Source organism: Strigops habroptila, chromosome 1 (assembly GCF_004027225.2).
Source record: "Strigops habroptila isolate Jane chromosome 1, bStrHab1.2.pri, whole genome shotgun sequence".
NCBI lineage: Eukaryota > Metazoa > Chordata > Aves > Psittaciformes > Psittacidae > Strigops > Strigops habroptila.
The window spans coordinates 107,838,876-107,860,755 of record NC_044277.2 but is presented as its reverse complement, the minus strand read 5'-3'; the positions used below and the strand labels follow the sequence as shown (position 1 = coordinate 107,860,755).

General features: G+C 40.5%; 1 protein-coding gene across 6 annotated transcripts in view; it reads right to left on the bottom strand.

The window, feature by feature from the left end:
• Positions 1-2,800: 2,800 nt before the first annotated feature.
• The window catches only part of ZMYND11 (zinc finger MYND-type containing 11), a 110,970-nt gene continuing 91,890 nt past the window's right edge, over positions 2,801-21,880 (bottom strand). For all 6 annotated transcript variants that reach the window (XM_030508880.1, XM_030508906.1, XM_030508922.1 and 3 more), the window contains 9 exons: positions 20,865-20,952; positions 18,679-18,734; positions 17,905-17,982; positions 17,243-17,361; positions 15,227-15,434; positions 13,311-13,379; positions 11,133-11,405; positions 9,918-10,103; positions 2,801-5,207 (listed from right to left, as the gene is read on the bottom strand). In XM_030508880.1, coding sequence (XP_030364740.1) covers positions 5,085-5,207; positions 9,918-10,103; positions 11,133-11,405; positions 13,311-13,379; positions 15,227-15,434; positions 17,243-17,361; positions 17,905-17,982; positions 18,679-18,734; positions 20,865-20,952 — 1,200 coding nt within the window. In that variant the 3' untranslated portion in view covers positions 2,801-5,084. The remainder of the gene's footprint in view (positions 5,208-9,917; positions 10,104-11,132; positions 11,406-13,310; positions 13,380-15,226; positions 15,435-17,242; positions 17,362-17,904; positions 17,983-18,678; positions 18,735-20,864; positions 20,953-21,880) is intronic.

The following is a 21,880-nucleotide window of genomic DNA, read 5'->3' as shown; positions in this document are numbered from 1 at the left end:
CAACAAAAGTGCCCTGCTGTGACCAGTTGCGGTGGGACCGTGGCTCAGCACCAGCCCGGCACAGACCTGGCTACACCACACTCTTCCCATGGGAACATAAGTGTAGGAGGCAAAGACCTTCCCACGGGAGCAGGAGTGGAGGAGAGGCAGACACCTCACGTGGCAGGCGGCAGGGTCCTGAGCCACCTGCAGCGCCTGGCTGCAGGAGATACCTTTCCCATTACCGAAGTGGTTAAAAATAAAGCAGTGCTCTGGCTTTATTAACAAACATTGTTTTGTGCCGCAGAAGCTCTTTCCCAAACGCTAGTAAAGCATTTCCTACAACCAGCTTCACAGTGTCTTCTCTGTGCAGAGCTCTAGTTTATTTTTAGGTACCTCTCTGGGGCAAATCCTATTTCCATTGGAGCTTTACGCCAGCTTAGTTTTCACTTCCAGGGAGTTAACAGAGGCTGGCTCATGGCTTTGTAAACAAACACATCTTTCTGCCTTTTAGCATGGCCTGTCCTCCCTCTCTTGGCCTTTCTTCTGTATTATCTTCAATTATTAGTCCCCCTCTATGTAAAAATGCTCTGAAAGCAGACGCTGTGCTTAATTTCAGCCCCTCCATCGCTGCTTGCCATGCCTGAAGGCATCTTTCCGCACTGCACTGCTGGCTCCAGGGCTGTGAGGCTGGAGAGGTCTCTGGGCCAGCATGGCCATGGGCAGCAGGAGCAGCGATTTAATCTTCTCTTGGTTCTTTTTCTGATTTTACAATTTTGAACCTTTTGCAACCCACCATTTCTTTTTTAAAGATCATTGCTCAGAGTCTAACATGCTTCTGAGCCTTTTAACATCTGGAAAGAGGTTTTATTAAGATGAAACATGACAGTTTTTTCATGGTTTTGGAAGGTCCAAGATCATTTTGGTTTTGGGTTTGGTTTTTTTTTTTTACATTACCTATAAACATTTCCCACTTAAAACTAAACCCACTCTATTATTCTCAGAAATGGGTGCATCTTTCCACTAGCAATTGAATTTCCTTAAAATGAAGCAATGCGAGAAGGGCCTTTCTGGTTTTGATACCCTCTCCCAGTTTGATTTATGAAAGCATTTGGAAAGCATCTGCACGGCTTGCATGTACGCTCTCACTCAGTGAGGCTAAAATTGGCTGTATAGCCCCTAACTACTGGTAACAAATCCCAAACATATTTCACATACTCGGTCATTTCAGATCTGGAGTCAAACAAGCCCTGAGCTGGGCAGCTCACTCCACCTAAAGGAAGCAGGAGGCAGAAACCACTGCTCCTCCTTAGTAAAGTAATAGAGGAATAATAATAATAAATGATAATAATGACAAAAAATAGGAACAACAAAAAGCCAAACAATGCTTTTAAGACCGATGCTATAGGAGCACTAAGATAGAGCCCTCTCGGCAGTGGTGAAGATGCAGCAGCTCAGAGAAAGCCCTCCCAAGAGTCCTGGTGAAGGAAATTCGCTGGATTTGGGGCAGTCCAAAAACAACTATCATCCTCCCCTTTGCAGAGGTGCTGCTGATGGGGCCCAGCATGGGACATGTGATGGGGTACACACAGCAGGTCAAAGGGGACCCATGTTAAGCAATGCTGGTGGGAAGCTGCTGTGGCATTTCCAAAGTATTTAACCTGTTTGCTTCTGATACTGACCCCACTGATCACACCTGAACCAGCAAATGCATGAGGGGAGGGGAGTTGGGGTGCTGGTGAGCAGAGCTGTGCTTGGGGGCTGACTGCAGCCATCAAAGGGGGAGAAGACCTGAGAAAGTGAGCACAAGGGGGACGATGTTTCTTCCTGATCCCACTTTGCTGCCTTGATTCAGCATAACTGATTCATTTGCAATACATGCACGCGCTGTGCTGGTTATTTGTATTTAATCAAGCTTCAACAAGATCAATGAATAAAATTTGCACTTGGGTAAAATGCTGTGACTCGTGTAAGAACAGAAAGTTTGGAAACTGAAATAATAACAGAGACTTTTGAGGGATCTTTAAATATTTAAAAGATTTTGATTATTATTTTTTTTTTTCTCCTGGGACTTGCAGGTCTTGCCAGGTCTTAATTCCCACCGGGAAATGCTGGATTTCCACAGAGACATCAATTCCCAGAGTGTCCCTCCTGCAGCCCTGAAGTCACAATGTGGCTCCAGGACAACCCGCACTGCCTGTGGTTCATCCCAGGATGCCCCTTTCTCTTGGGGATGGCTGTGGGACATGCCCTGGGGGCACTAGCACCAGCCTGAGCCCTTGGCTGCCTCAGGCCCATCACTGGAAGCAAGTCCTGGCTTCAAAACTAAGTGAGAAAGACAGACTGCTTCTCGGCTGCGTTTCTAAGAGAAGCTCTGCTGCTGTCCAGGCTGGAGCTGGATTCATGGAGTCCTCTCAGTCCCTCCACATAGAATTCTTATATTAGTAAAAGATATGAGGCGCAGGCTCATGGCTGGTGACTGGGCTAGAGAGGCAAAGCACAGGGAGAAGGGGGTCTGTGAGTGCAGGATCCAGCGTTAAAACCAGAACATGATGGACGTGACCTTCGGAGGCTGCTGGCTCTGAAGGGGCTGGAAAGATTCACCTTTGGAGGCAAGAGCTGTGTTAAATGCTCCAGCCCTTGCACAGACCCAGCAACTCACCTTGGGTCAGGAGCAAGGTCCCTGTGAGTCCGGGCACAGCTCCCCCATCCACAGCCCTGGTCTTTTTAGGTAAGGACAAGTAAAAATAGCTGACACACATGCCCACCCCAGGGCATGAGGACAACTGGCCAAAATCAACACAGGTACTTCCAGTGAGGGTTTTTTTTAAATACATTTATTAACCAATGTTAACACATTAAATGACTCTATATATTGCTAGTCAGAGCAGCTTACAAAATGCCAGAATGCATCATAAACTGGACAGCCACAATGAATAATTACAATGTGCATAGTGGCTAAGCTCAACACTTTAATATAGCTTTATGATTTGCAGAAAAATTAATTTTAAATCATGATTCCTAAAACAATCAATTGTAATTTTACCTAAAACTTATACAAAACCAGGCCACAATCTTTTTTTTTTGTTTTGTTTTGTTTTTTTTTTCTTTAAAACACACAGTTTTCACGCTGTAGTAACTTGGAAATGTGCAACCGTGTCAACAGAGACAAAAAAGCCAAAGTAACACGAATCTTACTTTCATGCAGCTATCAGTTAAATATTACATATTCTGGAATGATTTTACACCAAAAATATTTCCACAATAACTTGCTTTCATAGGGGTGGATCGAAGTTTTGGAACTCGTAAAGTAATCGAACAAGATTGATTTTTAGTTGTGAAGTATTTTACAGTCACAACACAGAGGCGACAAAAGTTAATTACACATTTATCAGGCAATAATGCAGCTATGGTAAGACAAGTTACCATCTACTTCCTATTTTTTTCCAATCAACTTACCACTTAATTTCTGCAACAGATTGGGCGTTATTTGGCAGATTCTAGTCAATTAACTTAGATCACCACTGTAAGTAAAGTAAAGCAGATCAGGATTTCAGTGGTAGTTCACAGAAGTCTTAGTTACATTTTCATCTTTACAATGACCCTGACAAATCCTAGAGAAGACTTTTTGAAAGGCTTTCCTCCTGATTCTTCAGCTTCCATCGTTCCATCATGTAATTGCTTTCAATAAATATCAAAGATCTAAATAAATATTTACAAATTATTCCTCTAACTTCTCAAAAAATAGCTGGATGATTAATGGGCATATGACTCAGTCTAAGACCAATCTTTGAGAGGAACTAAAATGCGGAGACACTTGAAAAGAAAAGCTATTTAAGTAAGCTTTACATCTATTTAAAAAATTGTCTCTGAACATGGATGCAATTCATATATCTATATATAAAACAAACAAAAAGAAAATAATTTTTCAACTATCGATCCATTCCTATTGGTAATGCTTCTTAATCCAGACATTCCGCAAAATACAGACTTTTTACAAATCACGGCATCTTTAATACAAGAAAATTAACATGCATTATTCTTCATTCTGAGTACAGTGATGGAGCTCATTATTAGGCAATGACCCATTACTACAAACATAACGGCTTCTGTGAAACTTAAGTGCTTTTTCTCCTTTTATTATCAAGTTACAATGGACCAGGCGACACCAGATCATAGGCAGTCGAATGACGTTGGATTGGGGGGCTGAAGGGGGACGCAATAAACAAATTTGTATGCCTCATAATTCCGTGGATGAATAAAGGTAGTTGGGTTTTTTTGTTGGATTGGGTTTTTTTTTTGGCTTTTCTTATTCTTGTTACAAGCACTCATGTTAGGACAAAGATGAAATGTGCAAACTTCAAAATTTAAATATTCATTTTTCTCTAAGATCCAGCTCAGTAAAAGATTACCCCAGTTCCCTGTGATTTTAAACTACAAGATCAAAGCTAATATTTTGTTATAAAAGTTATATATTGAAAAGAAATAATGAAAATAAAACACAGTTGGGAAATATTTAAGAAAAAATACGCAGGACTAGCACCTGCTGTGTCAACCCTGTTCCCTAAATTCAATCATGTACCCACTGGTATAACCAATAGATAATGCCTTTAAACAGTAAAATTAAGCTGAACAAAACCAGCTCAACAAGGTTAAGAAATAAATGTTACATCAAGGTAGTATGCTTCGTTCTGCTGAAACAGTTCTATACTTCTTACATTCAGATCTAGTTTTTAAATGTTCCTTTTGTTAAACTTGCATGATTTCCTTATTTTTAGATCTGCTGTTCTGTTTAAAGATTAAAATCTCTGTAAAACCTAAAAATGTTTTAAAATTTGCCGAAAATGCAACAAATCCTCTAGTTTAAAATTAGTTAAAGTAACCTGCTCCCACAGATGTGAAATTCATTTCGCCGACAAAATTTTTGGAGGAGCATTCAACAGAAGATTGAAATTACTGTGCAAAATTTCTGTTACGAAAAGTGTTTAAAGGCTGGTGCAAAATGGGAAGCAAATTCTAAACAATTTTGGCTTCTTGGAAACAAAAACCGCTGTGTCTGAGAATAGCAATCATCGGGGTGGTTTGCTAGGGGAGGAGTAGCTCTTTCATCTTTTTCTGCGGCAGGTACGTTTGTGTTCGGCATGCCAGTGCTCCTGCTGACACTTGATGGAGCAGTAGGAAGTGTTCCAGCAGCAGTGGTACATGGCCTCCTCTTCACAGTTGTAGCACTGGAGAGAACAAACGAGATGAGATTACCACCCTGGTAGGATCCCTCCTTACCAATGAACAAATGTTCTCACCTGCTCATGGATGCCCCAGCATGTGCAGAGCAATACCTCTCTTTCATTTATGCTTGGGGCATCCAGAGGCAGGAGGGCATTTTTCACACATGCTGACTAAAGCGGCACTCTTTAGCAAATGTGCACAATGCTTTCACATCTTCCAGACTCTGGATTATTGCTTTTGAAAAAAAAGATCATCTCTCATTTAGAAAACTCATCTGTCGGGGCAGTGAACTGACTATTTTTCAGCCACACAGTGCAGGAACCATCTTTTACCATGCATTTGTATAAGAGCCCCCTGATCTATGTCTTAAAAGCTACGATAAATCAACAGGCACTGCTGGTATGAACAGCTTCTGCGCAAGCTTGAAAATCAGCATCTCTTGAGGTTTCTTTACAAGTGTGGCCTGTCCAGAGGTTTCTGGGTAGGATGGTTTCGGGCTAGGAAAATCTCCAAAGTCACAATAATAACATGGCTGCAGAAAAGATTAATTTGTTACCAAGTGGTTTGTTATAGCCTGTTTAGGGTAGGTCTGCAAGGTGGCCCCTGTCACTGGGGTTTGCTGACCAACAGAAAGCACTGCAACCTCGTGGAAAAAACCCCCCAACTTTGTGCTGCAGCAGTGCTACTAAGATCAAGAAGGTGTCTTTTCCTCCAAGTGTTCCGGAAACCAGAGAAGGCCTGTTGCACACAGGATGGCTACATGGGCTCATGCTCCATGTCATGCCTGCCAGGAAGGCACAGAACTCCTGAAAGAAAGAAATGCTGCACCACCTGTAATTTCTGCAGAAATACTTATTTCTGGGGAGTGCTGCAGCAAAGAGGATTTCTACCCCACCACACATGGAACACCCCTCTTTCCTGGTAGCTGGAGAGCTTCCTAGAAAATAACCCCATGGCCTCTGAGGAACTGAAAAAAGGGCATCAACATGCTGGTCAACACTGTGGGTAGTCAACAAGGAGGTACAGCACCCAGACAGGCAACGTGCCATGACTCCAGGTGGGTTTGTACCCCATAAGGGAGTGCTGTAAAAGCATTAACTATCATTCTAACAAAATCCTGTAAAGTAGGGTGGCACTGCTGCTAAAGGAACTGCCCTTGAGAGCCACGTTCTAATGACCTCAGATTTGTCTTTCTCAATTCACCCTGCTCAAAATCAGAGAGCATCTTTATGAATCCAGTCTGAAATGCTTATTGCATGATGGGGAACAGAGGGAGGGATATCACAGTCTGTGCAGGCTGCTATCAAACCACAGAATAACACACAATTTACTTTTTATGTCCTGTCTAGCTACAGCATTGTTAATAAAACAGACAATTACAAAGAAAACGAACCCAACTGCCTTAAAACAATACAAAAACACACAAACCTACACACTACTAGAAGTCAGATCCAAGAAAGCTGACATTTACATTGGCTAAACTGATAACTCTTTATTTACATCAGCAATAAAGGGACTGCCCTAGCTGCATGAGAAGGAAACCTCTCCATTTTCCTTTCCTAACTCAGCTCCAGGGAAGCTTATTTGTAGAAATGACTGCAAACAAGTGTCCTCTCAAGAGCTGTTTCCCTGGTTTTTCATGTTGCTGGCTGCTCACAAGCCTGTGGGAACCATTAGGATCAGCTGCTGGAAAGGTGCAGGGAACAGCTGTCTCTCCATTACATACAGCATGGGCCTCAGCCCAGAGACCAGCTTCACATCTGCTTGCTTGGAGAGATCAAAAAAAGCCAAGACAGGAGAAGACAACTGATGTGTGGGTCCTGCACTTCCTTTTACATATGTTGGCCATAAGTGTGGGATGTAAATTTCCACTTAAAAAAGGAAAATAGTGTCATCTAAGCTGGTACCAGCACATGTGGCAGAAAAGGCAAAATGCCAGCTGGCCTCAGGCCTCTTCTTTCCTTTGTATTTTCCTCTTTCTAAATGTTACCAATCACTTGGGGTTTTGTTTCAGACAAGGCACATCACAGACTTAAAATTCATTCACTTAAAGTCAACCTGTTCCAACTTAGAAAATATATACATGTAAATATAATTGAAAGAGAAGTTAAAAATTGTCTACAAAAATGATTTATGCACCAATTTTAATGAGGTTTATATGCAAATAAAAGAACTGGGAGAAATTAAAAAGGAAACACTGTTAAGACCGGCACTCTAGGCCGTATTCTAGAGGCCATCAAACTGTCTTTGCATTTGTTCCCTTCGACTGCTATTTACTTGAGGTAAATCCAGATTTTCAGGAGGTATAAAAATTAAATTGGGTGAAGCCAACTGTGACCAGTTAGAGCAACAGAAAATATTGTTCTGTAACTATGTGTTAGGATCCTGAGAACTGGGAGTGCATCTTCTCATGTGCCCATGCACCACCGACAAAAAGATCCCTTCATCCCGACTGGATTTTTTTTAGGTATGAGAAAAAGACAACTATAGCGTGAATAACAGCAGCTGTATTCCCAAACCTAGACATTTCCATTGTGCAAAGCCAGAGGTCTCTGCTTCTGATTAAAAAGCAAAGCCCCCAAAACTCATTCAGAATGTGTGTTAATTACACGAGATTTTGGTAAGGAGGTATCATAATAGCAGCATACAAGAGCAGTACTACACACCAGGGACAGTCATGAATACCACTGAAAGCAAAAAACGCTGGGGAGTTCTGTAATTGGACCAACTCCAGCCGCCTGAGGCTGTGTGTTGGCAGGCAGATCCATCAGCTTGAATGCAAAGGTGTTTATCCTTAGTCTCCCTACTACCACATGCAAACTAGCTGCCTGTATGAGGCCTTCATTTAAGATGGTTATGGACAGATAGTTTTGGGGCCACAGAAACAGGCAAGACTGTCAAATACTCTTTGTATCTTTAATTGTCTTGCTCAGGAAAAGGGTTTATGCACATGATCATAAGACACAGTGATGTGGTATCAGGGCACTCTGTCATTAAGCTACAGGATATGGTAAATGCACTCTCATAAATTCTGCCTTCAAAAACACCAAAAAGCAACTATAGCTAAGTGTCCAGACTCACAATCAAGCTACTGTGGTTGAGTTACTTCATGTCTGAATGGTCACAAGGGTTTGTATGTGCAGTCTTAACTTTTGACAGGAGAGAGCTACTTTGACATTGCTCTATAGTGGGCAAAGGCAATTCAATTTCCCTGTCAAGTGCCACAGGCAAAAGCATGCATGCAGACACTTAGCAGCTGGTGATGCACTAAACACAGTAACTTGATCAACTCAGAGACCTAAATAACTTCTCTGGTCTGCAGAGAGGGGTAGACAGGGAGGAATTTTCTAACTGACAGAAACCCAAGCACTGCAGTATTGTAACACCCACAGCAAAACCTCTACTAGGAACAGAAATGAAGACCCTACAGGAGCTCTGGCACTTGAAGTACTTCTCTTTACAAAAAACTCATGACTGTGATAGTCTGCAACCAATTGTCTCGCCTTAGTATTTATTTCACTCTTCTACAGAGCGGAGTTTTCTCTGCAGGGACCATCATTTAATCTGTAGGAACAAGGACTAATGAGGCTGAACATAAACAAAGAGCCCTTTACAGCAGAAAACAAACAGGAGTTGCAGGACAGAGCCAGGGCTGGCTGTCCCCGGGCGCGGTGGTAGTGGGACGCGTGTCCAGCGCTGCTCAGACCAGCGTGCCACCTTGTGGCAAGGCACCCGCATGCTTCTCAGCTGCATCTGGCAAAATCAAAGCTCAAAAGGAGGCGAGTAGAGAAACTTGTATCCAACCTCCTGTATGTTACAGACAGCTATTACAGTGCACTGTGATTTCCTGAACGATGGCTTTCATTTCCTTGTTCTATGAAAATTAGCAAAGAAATAGAAAAGTTTGTATTGTGTGCCAGGCTCACTGCTCCTCAGCATAACAGTTTCCACCTGTACTCAAAGACTAGCAGCACAATATTACACTGCTTCCAGTTGAGTAGATGCTGTACAACCTTGTGAGAGAAGACACTTCTAGCCTGAGAAGAAAACATGAGACACAAAAAAAAGAAAACCAGGGAAAAGTTTGCAGCATGAAATAGAATAAGTAAGTTAGACGTCTGTTTTCACTTTTCTAAAGGGCACACAAATACATTTTTTGTAGGCAATGCTGCACATTTGGGCTTAAGGACTGAAAAAGGGAGAGAAATATATTTCAGAAAGTCATGTCTTATATACAAAAGAACATAAAAGAGCTGCAGAAAAATCTAAGAGAGGAAAAGGCCGAAAGGATATCACTACCAGCATTATTAGCTGGGGAATCCAAATTGATGCAGCCAGATACTGTGTCCTCTGGAGCCTTGAGATCAAAGGAGTGTGAAAATAATGTAAAACATGTCTCATATGGAGTAAAACATGTCTCATATGGAGAAAAGAGTATTTTGATACTGACATCTGATTGGACTCAAGAAGACGGTGCTGTTAACACACATAATTAAGAAGGAAAGTGATCAGAACTTTGAGTTGAAACTTGGAGGCTAAGAAAATCGTAAAGCAGTAATATGAAGGACAAAACCTTGATGCTGAAAGACCAGTGAAAGAGTGGTGTGGTTAAAAGTAAGGTTAAAAGTAAAAATTGGTGATTGAAGGTGATCACCTTCAGTATGCATTATACTTTTCCACTTATTCTCTTGTAATAAATTTTTAATGCTTACCCACTGCTTCTTCTTGGTCTGGGAAATCAGTTGCTTGTGCTGGCCTGCTAGCTTCTTAATTTCTTCTAAAAATTCTTCTTTGCACTTCTCCTTTACCTGCTTACATTTTCTGTCCATCTCTCCTTGTGCGTTGGCCACTGCTTTATTTACAGCCTGCCTTTTCTCTTCTTCCATCTCTGTACGCAGCTGCCATAACAAAGCCAGCAAAACAAGTCAGTGGATGGCTACTGGAACAGAAGTATCTTCTTTAAACCTCTACTCTTTAAGCCTCTATTACTGGTATAGCTGAAGGTCACATAATTAGAGATTTCTCCTATTCAGAAACGTTCAAAGTAAAAATGTCACTTTATTTCTGTTCTGCTAGGCAACTACAGAAACAGCTAAACAGCTCCCATGTATATTTTGTCAACATTTGGTCTACAAATTTATGAATTTATCTTACACAAAGATTTTGTCTTTTCCAAATCTACAACTGCATATAAATCTACAGCAAGGGCACAATGGAAATACAAAATAGAACATCCCTGAGTTCAGTAAGAGGTACCTTTTAGTATTCATTGTTGATGGGATTCCTTTGCCCTTGCTCAGTTATCTAAAAGTTTGGTGTCTTAATCCTGACGGATTAACAGTTAAAACTCCCTAGGTTCATTCCACAGTCCTTCATCCAGAAGGAAATTCATCCTGTGTTAAGACAGGTACTTAAGAGAGAGAGGTCAAATCACCCTCTAAACTGTCCTGCTCTCTCCAGCTAAATGTGACCAGGTCAAGCATAGACACTGAATTTTAAACAGGTTATCATTCAATATGAAAATTCAAACAAATTTCAGGAAATCTATTTGTTTAGGTCAGAAGATTGACAAAAGGAGAATTATTTATGAATAGCATTTAAACAATGCCATTGTGTACAACCACAGCTGACAATGGAGACAGAGGCTTTGGAAACAGTCATGAATGAACAATTAGTTTCATTTTTGGTTCTGATTTCACTGGACATGAATCAAAAAAAGAAGGAGTTTTCTGTTTAAACTAAGGTCTGTTGGTATAGAAATGGTCTAAAAAGCAATAATGAAGATTGTTTTTATGTGGATGCTTTGGGAAAGGTTTTTTATTCATTTTCTTAAGGGTGGATGTTACAAAAATAGAGAAGAATGTGAAAAAAATCGACACTCCTCCTCTCCTAAAACCAGAGTGTGGGTGGTGGTTGACAAGTGTTACCTTTTCCACTGCCTCTCGCACAACTCTCTCAGTTTCTCTTTTGTGATCAGCTTTCATCCTGTCCTTGAAATCATTAAAGATTTTGGTGTATTTGTCATGGCACATGTTCTGACACACTCCATCATTACTGGTCTGGGTGCTCCGATGCAGCATTTTTGGAGAAGAGGCACTTAACTTCTTGGTCTGAGTTGAGACTGAAACTTTTTCAATGGGCTGAGGCATTGTGGGAATTTCCTGGCTTGAACTTACTGCTTCAGTTTCAGGTTCTGGCTCCTACAGAGAAAGAACAAACTTATAAATCCAGACAGCAAAATAGAACAAGTTAACTTTCAGTTCCCCCTGGAGAAAAAAATGTTGCAGGACTAATGCCAGTGCAGTCAATGTGAAAGGTGTCTGTTGAAGACGTTTAGTCCTAACGGGATATGGGATCCCTGGGGAAAACCAGTGTGACAGTGGGTAAGCTCTTTGGTCAGGCTTTCCTCACTTCAGCTAGAAGTCCTCCAGAAGAACATGTATGGCACTTCAGTATGCCACATTCACCAGCCTCACTTCCCCAGAAGCACGACAAACATCAGAAGTTATGTTGAATCACAGCAGATCCCTTGGGATGATTAAAGTTTTGCTATAGATTTCCCCCCCTACCATTCTGCCTGAAGAGACTGTAGCTGTGTGGTCAAGGTGCCTGAATTGTTTTGACAAACTCTGGGCTTACTCTGGCCCAACAGGCTTCATTGGAGTCTGTAATATTCCATTGATTTCATAGAACTGCTGCAAAGATTGATTAGTACTTCAAAGGTGCTTTCAAGATGAAAGGGTAATGAGTATCCAAGTCTTGCTTCCAATAATACAGAACTAGACTTGTATGACCACAGAAGCTTTCTGTAATTACGCAGTTATCAAGAAAGAAGTCATAGTTACTGTAGTGTACTGTACTGAATTTAGCTGCCTGTGTTATTACACTGTAACACCAATTGCTCCTGATCTTTAGAACAGATAGAAATAACATCCCTGCAAAGTCTTACTGACATTTGAGATGTCTGAAGACACAGATGAGTATTATTTGGGGTTTTTTAACTTAGATTTTTTTAAAGCTCATTCAACAGTGTTCACAATAAGCACATAGTCCTTGTACACCAGACTCGCTCAGGACTGGACTTTGTGCCTGGCTGTGTGATGGGGCACTGCTCACCCCAATCAAAAGGCTGACTGTGTATCCCCTTTTGCAACCAATTACTTTCTAATAGGTCACTGTGATTGACTTCTGGATCACTGATCAAATACAAGCAGAGCTAAGAAGGCAAATGTTAAGACATACATTTATGAAGCAAATTACAGCATTTGCTTGACAGAAAATACAATAAAAATGACGAGACATCCTAAACTGTGGTCTCCCTGTCTTGCACTCAAATATAGTTTATGCCCCAGGGAATACAAACTTTGTGTCACTGAGTCCTTCAATGAAGGTGCCTCCTGCGGTATCATATACAATGGGAAGGCAGGTGCTCAGGTATTAGGAGTGGCAATGTCTGTATTTCAGGCACCAGGGCCATCCCACATAACTCTGGTGCTAAAATACCTGAACCATCCTCTGTAATGGAGTCCTAAGCGCTCTCCTGAGGCCTGCGCATACGTGCAACTTTCTCTTAAGTGTTCAAAATGCAGCAGAAACAAGGCCAGGAAAAAGCACTCAAAACTTAGGAAATACGAGATTTATGGCTGTCTCAGTAACTGCCCCCTTGTGTACAAGCATAATAATACAGTCTCTTGGTTACATGATCATTCAGTGTGCAAGCTGGATAAACAAGGAAGGAAGCTCCACGGTCAAAGGTGGATATGACATTTTATAAACATAATATACTTGATTGTGCAAAATACTTTCTATTTTCTGCTGTTTACAGACTTAGTAACCAGTCTGAATTTGCCATTAAAAAAATAATGGTGTAAGCTGACTGTTAATTTATTCATGATACAGAATATTACCATGATGACACCAGTGGTTTGCATGTAGGAGGTGCAATTATGTTTGTTAGCAAGGAGGACCAAGCTATGGGGCTGGCACTTTCAAGATTAATACTGTAAAATCAGTAAAAGATGACAGAACTTGAAGGAGTGCCTGTGAAAATTTCAGACTTTTTGTACTGTGCTATCTCTACAAACATGGTAATTGAGGTTACTTACTTCTTTCTTGAGTTCCATACTCTGGTTACGTCGTCCTTTCTTTGCTCTTGGTTCCTGAGTAACCTTCAGCTATGAACATTAAGAAATGCACATTGAATCGGTCAGAAAAATAGTTCATATAAGTTCATTGTAACATGACTGATGTACCTTTTTATCTTTCTTTTTTGTGATTATTTGCAATTATTTGATTTAGCAAATAGGAAGTTGAATACTGTTGTTAAATGAGAAGTACACACAATAAACTTTCCACATTATCACTGATGACTATGATTGCATAAAGGAACAAAATTAATGAAAAAGTTCTAACGTTCAATATCTATTTGCTAAAATGCACTTAATCATTCTTTTCTTAATTTCACATACCAGTTCAAACACGTGTTTTCTGGAATGTTCACATATCAGTGACCATAATTAGGCAGGAGATCTTGTTGGAAGCCAGAAAACAGCAGTAATTATAAAGAGAATGTAAATATGTAAGGATGGTATGATTATCCAGGCTTGCTATAATTGATTGTAACTGTATGTTTGGAGGGGTATGAAACTTCATGCTTAAGAATAAAAGCCAATCTCCAGCAAAAGAAACAAAGGTTTTCTAAGTGGGTGGTATATTATCTTACAATGGCTCACAGAAGTTCTTACTCCTGTCTTTGAAGTATCCAGTACTAGCTAGTGTTAGTGACAGGATACAATTGATTACCGCAGAGCACTGATTTTGATGGCTACTCTTGTGTTCCTGCATCTGAGAAACCAGTGAAATGAATATAAGCATTAACTAAGTGCAGGATGAACAACTGGGGTGGAACAGAAAATATGCAAATGGACACTTCAAACCCTATGACTGAAATTTCTGAAAAACTGTGAAAATGCAACTGTAATATTTCATAAATATTGTTTGCAACCATGTTCCTGTTTCATTATACATTGTTGCATGACAGCATATGGGGGGCTAAATAAGCAAACCAGGCTAAAAAAATCTAAACCCACTTTGATAAGGAGCATTCCCTTAACAGAACATCCACTTTTATGAGCTTTAAGGTTTTAGCTACAAATTGGATGATAGACCTGTTTGACAAAAGGGCAAAGGAAGAGGGTCAAAACACGCTGACTTTTTAAATACAGGCTTAGAGAGAGGACAGTTGTTTTAAATGAGGAAAGAAGATGTTGCCAGGGAAAAGACTGGCAAGAATACAGAGAAGCATCCTGCAAGCTATGAAAATCTTACTGCCAAGTCAGTAATAGTGAATATATCACACCCTCTTGGACAATGAATGACTAGCAAGGTTCAGCTGTGGTAAGGGAATTTCCATATGGCAGTGCAAAGTTTTGTATCTTGGCCCTTTGTGCTTTTCACCTTTGTTAAAGCAATATATATTTTCTTGTTTCGCAGAATTCTTTGTAATGACTTTAAACAGTTGCTGGTCACATGGTTCTCAAGCATAACATTTGCACCTAACTTTAGCTGGACTTGCTGAGAATGTCATGGTTGGTGTTACTCAGGGATCTGTAACAGTCCAAAGTGAACATACTCCAGCTGTGAAAATGCTGAACAGCTACAGCGCTGTCCCTTGATGGAAGTCCAAGAAGGCAGTGTTGCAGTCTATCTGATATCCATGACATTTAACTTGAACATTCCTATTTAACTTTAGAAATCTTGGTCTGTCTTATCAAGGTGCTGTAGGTTACAAACATTCTGAAACTTCCCAGAGGTCATCCAAGAAACTGAGGAAAGTGGAAAACTCTCTATTCTTGCTATTATCAAACTACAAAACACAGGGAAAATTATCCTTCGAACTCTCTTCTTGTCACCACTGAAAGACAGAACACAAGGCTAATTTAATAGTAGATTAATCAAAAATATGTCATCTTCGTACCCTTTAATAGATTGCCCTGATTGCTAATATTGTGGCAGCACCCACCTGCTCATTGCTGGTGGAAGAGATACTTGACTCTGCCTCCTCTTCCCCTTTATCCTCATTCTTTGATTTCCAGAATCTCCCCTCACGAAGGAAACGCTGGTGCAGTTCCAGCTCATCACAGGCCTTCTTCCACCCCATACTGCGTTTCACGTGCAGCCGATGGATGTTAACTGTGATATCTTGAATGTTTTCAGAGGGAATCCAGGCCCTTTTGAATACACAGTACAGATAGGTTCAGAAACATTATATACAGGTGACCTGAGAAAATTACTTCAGAAGCAGTTTTTCACAGTGGCCAATCACTGACAATTTCTTTTTACCCAGATTTTTTTCTATATTCAACATGAATGACAAAAAAATGAACTGCACTGTGTTATTACAGGCATTTGTTAGCTCTGGGTGCTATGGATGAAAGCCTCTTTCATTTCTGGTGAGCCATAAACTGCCCCCAGCACCAACAGCTGTCACATCTCCTACCTGCTCTCTTGCTAAACGCCCTGAGTCAGACACAGAAACATCTTTACTGAAGGTTCATATGCTAACCCAATTTAGCCCTTGACCTCTTTTCTAAAACTGTCAAGGAATGTACCACCTTATCACCTAGAATAGAGACATTTTGTAGTTTGGGCCCCTGTCTATCAGGACTGAACACATGTGGGGACTCATGCTCTTCTGGAATGAATTCATGCCAGTGACTTTGTTCCAAAGGTACTTTGTCCTCTTAAATATTTTCAGAGAGTTCTCATAGAGTTAGATGGACAGCTCTTGACATTTTGAAAGGTTATACCAAGCAACACTGGACGTTAAAGAAAGACAGTCACTGCCATGTACATCTACATAACAGAGTACTCTTAACAAATGTCTGTGGACATATTCTCAATTCTTGCAATTTAAATCTCAGTGAACTCAAAAAAACAATGCTAATTTACACCAACCAGGAATATGGCCCCTTGTCCAAGTCCAGCACAGTAACTAAGTAATGGCGCTCTAGTAAAATGTATTTTGCCTTTTCTATAAGCACATGTTAAAAAAGTTACAAGCAGCTCATCCCGCAAATGCATGTTACTTTGTTAAACAGTTTGAAGCTATGTGAACTTAATGCCAAAACTACTAATGAGATAAGCTGTATTTGCAAACAGATTCAATGTAAATCATTCTGTGATTGAGACACAAATAAAGATCCTTTATCCACTTTATGCTATTAGAAAATCTTGGTAGTTCATACAACAAATGGAAACATGTTACACATTGTGCAAGTCACACTAATGACAATTTAAATAAACAGCCTCATAGAACTCTGTTACTGAACTGCCTAGGCCCTTTTGGGATGCACCAAAATAAACCACCTTCCCAACAACCATGAATTACTTTGTAAATGTCTCCTCTTCTCACATTATAGGCATATTAATCAAACAGGAAAAAAAACCCCAGTGTAGATCACTCTAGTAACACTACTATAACCTTACCCAGCTGCTGAACAAACAACCAGAGATGGAAGCAAAAGTTGAGCTAAGAGTTAAGTTTGCAATGTTAAAGAGTTACTCTCTGAAATTGCAAACTGCTCACAGCAGGAGCTTTGTTCTAGAAGTGAGATAGAAAGATTTGTGATGTATATTGTATTACTAAAACACAAAATTGCAATGTGCCTGCTCAGAACAGAAAATTGAAGAGAGTCAATACTGCTGGAGGTAAGAGCACATTTCTGTCCAATTTTCGTGTTGGCCTGGATTAGCAGGCTGCTACTGATTTGATAAAACAGTTGAAGTTCGCTTGCTTGCTTTAATTAAAATGGCATTAAGTAACATCCCTATGGCAAATCTGGAAAGAGAATCTCAGAGCCATTTGGCAACTTCAGATGTGTTAGACTGAGCTTTAGATTTTCTGAAACAATTATGGCAAAGTATTCAGTCTTTCTAATGTTGGCAACTAGCAGAGACAGGACTTACTACATGATAGATGAGATAACCTCTTTTGAGTATTGTTTGTAAAAAGCAGCACGTGGAATTAATAAATTACCTTTGGTGGTGATGGCCAAAAAAGCGAACATCAACTTGATTGTCCTCTTTCTGCATGACTTTGGCTGGCCAAAACCCAAAGCCTTTCATTTTGGCCCAAACCAGCTCATGATTAGGTATCTGGAAAAAACATTGTATTTATTATCAGATATGAAGTATCATGTTGATATCTCCCACAAATATTCTGCTGTTAATACTATGCTAGTATTTTAAGAATATGGTTGCTGTTTATGTCTAGTGCTATTTTCATTTTTATCTTCCTACAGTGCATATTTCCCTGTTAGATGTATTGCTTGGATCAAGGTTAAAAAAAATACAGTCTGAAAAGGGTGTAACTGTCTATTGAAAACAGAGATCTTAAGCAACCCCAAAATTAAACTTGTCTTTATAGCTTCATCCAGGAGCAAAGTTTTATTTCTGTAAGCTCCTTATTTTCCTGCGGAACTGTTGTAACTGGCTGACAACCAAGTTTTATAACCTATATTGTTACAGCTTTGAAGTTCAATCAACATTTCACTTCTGTAAAATATCTAGGCTTACAGAGTCTAACCATGCTTTTGAAACAAGCCCACTTAAATGGAATGTTCAATGCATTAATGACACCAAAACTACAGGCTTTTATACCAAAAAGCAAACAAATCAAAATCTGTGTCAGCAACATACACAAGGATAGCAGAACCAATTGTCAGGTCGCGCATTTGACAAATAGAAACAGTTCTTGCAAAGCTGCAGTTCATCCAGCTGAAAAACAAGAAAAGGTAAATAAGCCCAAAAAATCCTTTTTATGTGACTTCAGTAGTATCCCTCTCTCTTACGTAGCAAAATTTTTCAGCCCTCCTTGCTGATTTACTGGAGCTACTTCTGTCTGTGCAAACTAGAGGTGTGAAACTGAGGTGAGCTGGGTGAAAGACAAGCTGCAGAAACATTATTCGTGTCTTAGAGAAATAAAGCGGAGGGAGGAGACCAATCCATGTCTTAATGACTTATTATATCTAAAATGCAAAGAATAGTTCTTTAAATTCATCAAATATTTAAAGTACATTCTGAAAGAAGCAATTTAACTGAGGAAATGGAGAAAGTGTGACAGCTCCCCAGCTTGATTTTTTGGTCTTCTCTGAATGCTGAGAAATGTTTCAGTGGCAATTATTTGGTAGGAATCTCACCTCAGGTTCAATTCATATTAGCAAGTACAATTATTTCTAACCCATCTATACATTACTAGATTATTTTCGAATCTAAGATTTGAATATGGGTATATTCCATATCATAGTCTAGTTGGAAAAAAAAAAAAAAAGGAATACTGAATCAGCTGTTGGAAAGTTAAGGGAAAATTTATAATAAACTTCACAGCATTTTAACTTTCGTAATATGAAGAAAGATTTTCTTAGAAGCTGAAATGAAAATCAAGTATTTTGTCTACATCTTGGTACTACTTACTTCATGACATGTGTCTTTGTAAAGCATCCTTGCTATATCAGCTTGTTCACTGTCCGCTATAAATTAAAAATAAAGGGTATGAAAAATCACAGTATGATCACAGTGCTCACAAAGATCTGCAGCTGTTATTGCTATGGTTTTCACGCTATAATTGTCTGGCTTGAGAATACAACCCATAATTTAGTTACTTAGCTAACCCTTCCATTTAAAATTTTGTTAACAATCAGTTCTGTACTTGTTTTCTGTTTCATATTTATACGCAAAAATACCACCAGGAGCTTTTAAACTCAACAATATAAGTACACATCTGAGAAGCAGCAGCAGGGAGACAGGGTTGTTCTTAACATGGATCCAGTTTCTTTCTCTCCTAGTGTCTCAATGACACACTGCAATTGTCCTAAAACATGGCTCTGTCACCACTTGACAGGAACACAGGTACAATCACGTAAGTATTTCTGCTCAGATTAATGCTTCACAGACTATCACTAAGTGTTTCCCTTTACACCTGTGTCTTTTTCTATTAGCACATTCCCACCCCTTCCTACAATGACAGCGTGGATCTTCTGATGCTGCACACAGACTGGTCCCATTCTCCTCCCAGTTTCCCTGATGTGGCCTGTGTCTGCAAGGAAGAACCACATCCTTCCTGAAATGACGGCATCTGTCACATCTGGCTATAGCTTCTGAACATGGTGGAACTGTTTTCCCACTTCCAATCAGACTGTCCCATCGGATCAGCCACTTACTGCCTTCCCAGTGACTCACAGCTTCTTTAATGCCTGTACCTCCACGCACTGCACCACAAAGACACTTCTAGTGTGGAGGTAGCTATATTTGCTGTCACAATATGGCAGATATGGCCCGCAAGTGAAAAACAGAACCACAGAATCATAGAATGGTTTGGGTTGGAAGGATCATCCAGTTCCAACCCCTGCCACGGGCAGGGACACCTTCCACTGGACCAGGTTGCTCCAAGCCCCATCCAACCAGGCCTTGAATACTGCCAGGGATGGGGCAGCCACAACTCCTCTGGGCAACCTGTGCCAGGGCCTCACCACCCTCATAGTGAAGAATTTCTTCCTAAAATCCAATCTAAACCCACAGATGCATCTCATCAGGTCCCATGGACTTGTGCACCTTCAGGTTCCTTAGATGTTCTTGAACCTGATCTTCTCCTACAGCAGATGGTTCTTCATTCTCCCAGTCCCTGCCTTTGCCTTCTGCAACTTGGGCAGTGTGGCAGGAGCACACTTGCCAGTTATGACCAAGGCAAAAAAATACCTCAGTCTTCTCCATATCCCAGGTAACCAGGTCTCCCATTTCCTTCCAGAGAGGGCCCACATTTTTGTTACTCTTCCTTTTATCACCGACATACCTACAGAAGCTTTTCTTGTTGCCTCTGATGTCTCTGGCCAGATTTAATTCTATCAGAGCTTTAGCCTTCCTAACCTGATCCTGGCCGGCTCAGACAATTTCTTGGTATTCCTCCCAGGCTACCTGTCCTTGCTTCCATCCTCTGTAGGCTTCCTTTTTGTGTTTGAGTTTGTACAGGAGCTCCTTGTTCATCCACAAAGGCCTCCTGGCATTCTTGCCTGACTCCCTCTTTGTTGGGATACAACCCTCCTGAGCTTGGAGGAGGTGACCCTTGAATATTCACCAGCTTTCTTGGGCCCCTCTTCCCTCCAGAGCTTTATCCCATGGTACTTTACCACGTAGATGCCTGAAGAGGCCAAGTGTGCTCTCCCGAAGTCCAGGGTAGCAAGCTTGCTGTGCACCCTCATCACTGCCCTGAGGATCTTCCTATAGTGTGTCTATTGTGTGCCTACAGTACATACGTCTCTTGACGCAGCACATCAGAGTTCAGACCTCTTTCCCGCCTAGAACAACATAAGTCTACTGGCAGAAATCTGCAGTGTAGACTGACTTACGACTTAGGTTGCGGAAGAAACAGGATGGCAAAGGTGCAAATTCCCACTAACAGGTTTAGGCAGAGAGTATGAAAATAGTTGTGTAGTGGGTGGGCCAGAAAAGACCCTGCAAAGTCCTCTTGCAGCTTGCTTTGATTTTTAAGGGCTTTCAAATGACTTCATCCACACTTATCTAATACCAAATTCAATCCCCAACTTGTGAGTTTCCTACAGATAAAGATAGATCAAATAAAGTAAGCAGTTACTGTAGTACTTTACCTCCATAGAAAATCACTGTGTTGTGTAGAAGTAGCTGAGCATCTGCTTTGAACTCCTCATAACTCCTGTACTTTCCTTCATTTACTTTCTACACAAAAGAAAACATAGGACTGTGAAAAAGTCCTGTACCCATTTTTATGCAGAGAAGCTTTCACAGAAATCTGCATTATGCAGCACAGATCAGACACTGCCTTTCCTGCATACAGAAGGAATACTTACAACTCTTTGACATGGTTTGTTAGTACCTGCACTGGTCCCTTTATGCAATGCCCAGAAGTAAAACGGGTGCTCTAATACCTAAGTTTATAAAACAATTCTCTTGGTTGTAACAGGGTGAATCTGGGCTAGATTCATCATAAGGTGTGGTCCAGAACTCTTGTTCAAATTAAAATATATTCCCCAAGGTGAAGGGTTTTGTACCTTAAAATACCAGCTAGTTTCAAAACAAGGTTGACTGCATTTATTCTTCCAGGATCTTCACTTGACAGTCAACGTTTTCTGATCAAAGCTGATTGTCTTAGCCCTTCAAACTCTTAACAAACTCTTAATGCTCTTAACTCATGCCTACATGGAACCATGCAGTTCATTTTCCTAGTATGGTCCTTCATCTGATAAGGAATGCAGCATTTTCAGTTGTGCTCTGCCAAGAACACCTATGAGAATTCCAGTCATCAAACAAAACATCATCAACTTCTAGGATGTTATCAAGGCCAAAAGACCTTCTTTGGAAGCAGGTGAAGGCGACACAGTGAAAGGAAGCCCTGACCTATTTTCAGGCTCAACTAGTGTTGCCTGTACTTTAAGCCAGCCAGTATTGTTGGTCTCCAAAACTGTCAGTGATCCTATTCTTTCTCCATGTGTTTCAGTAACAGTAATAAAACAAAGGCTTTTTGCATCTATGGTTTAAAGGGCAAGATGTACACCAGCACTATATAGTAATCCAGTTGCAGCAGTGAATAAAGATAAATATGCTGTTCATTTTGGTCATGTGTAGTTGACGTACATGAGTCATGGTC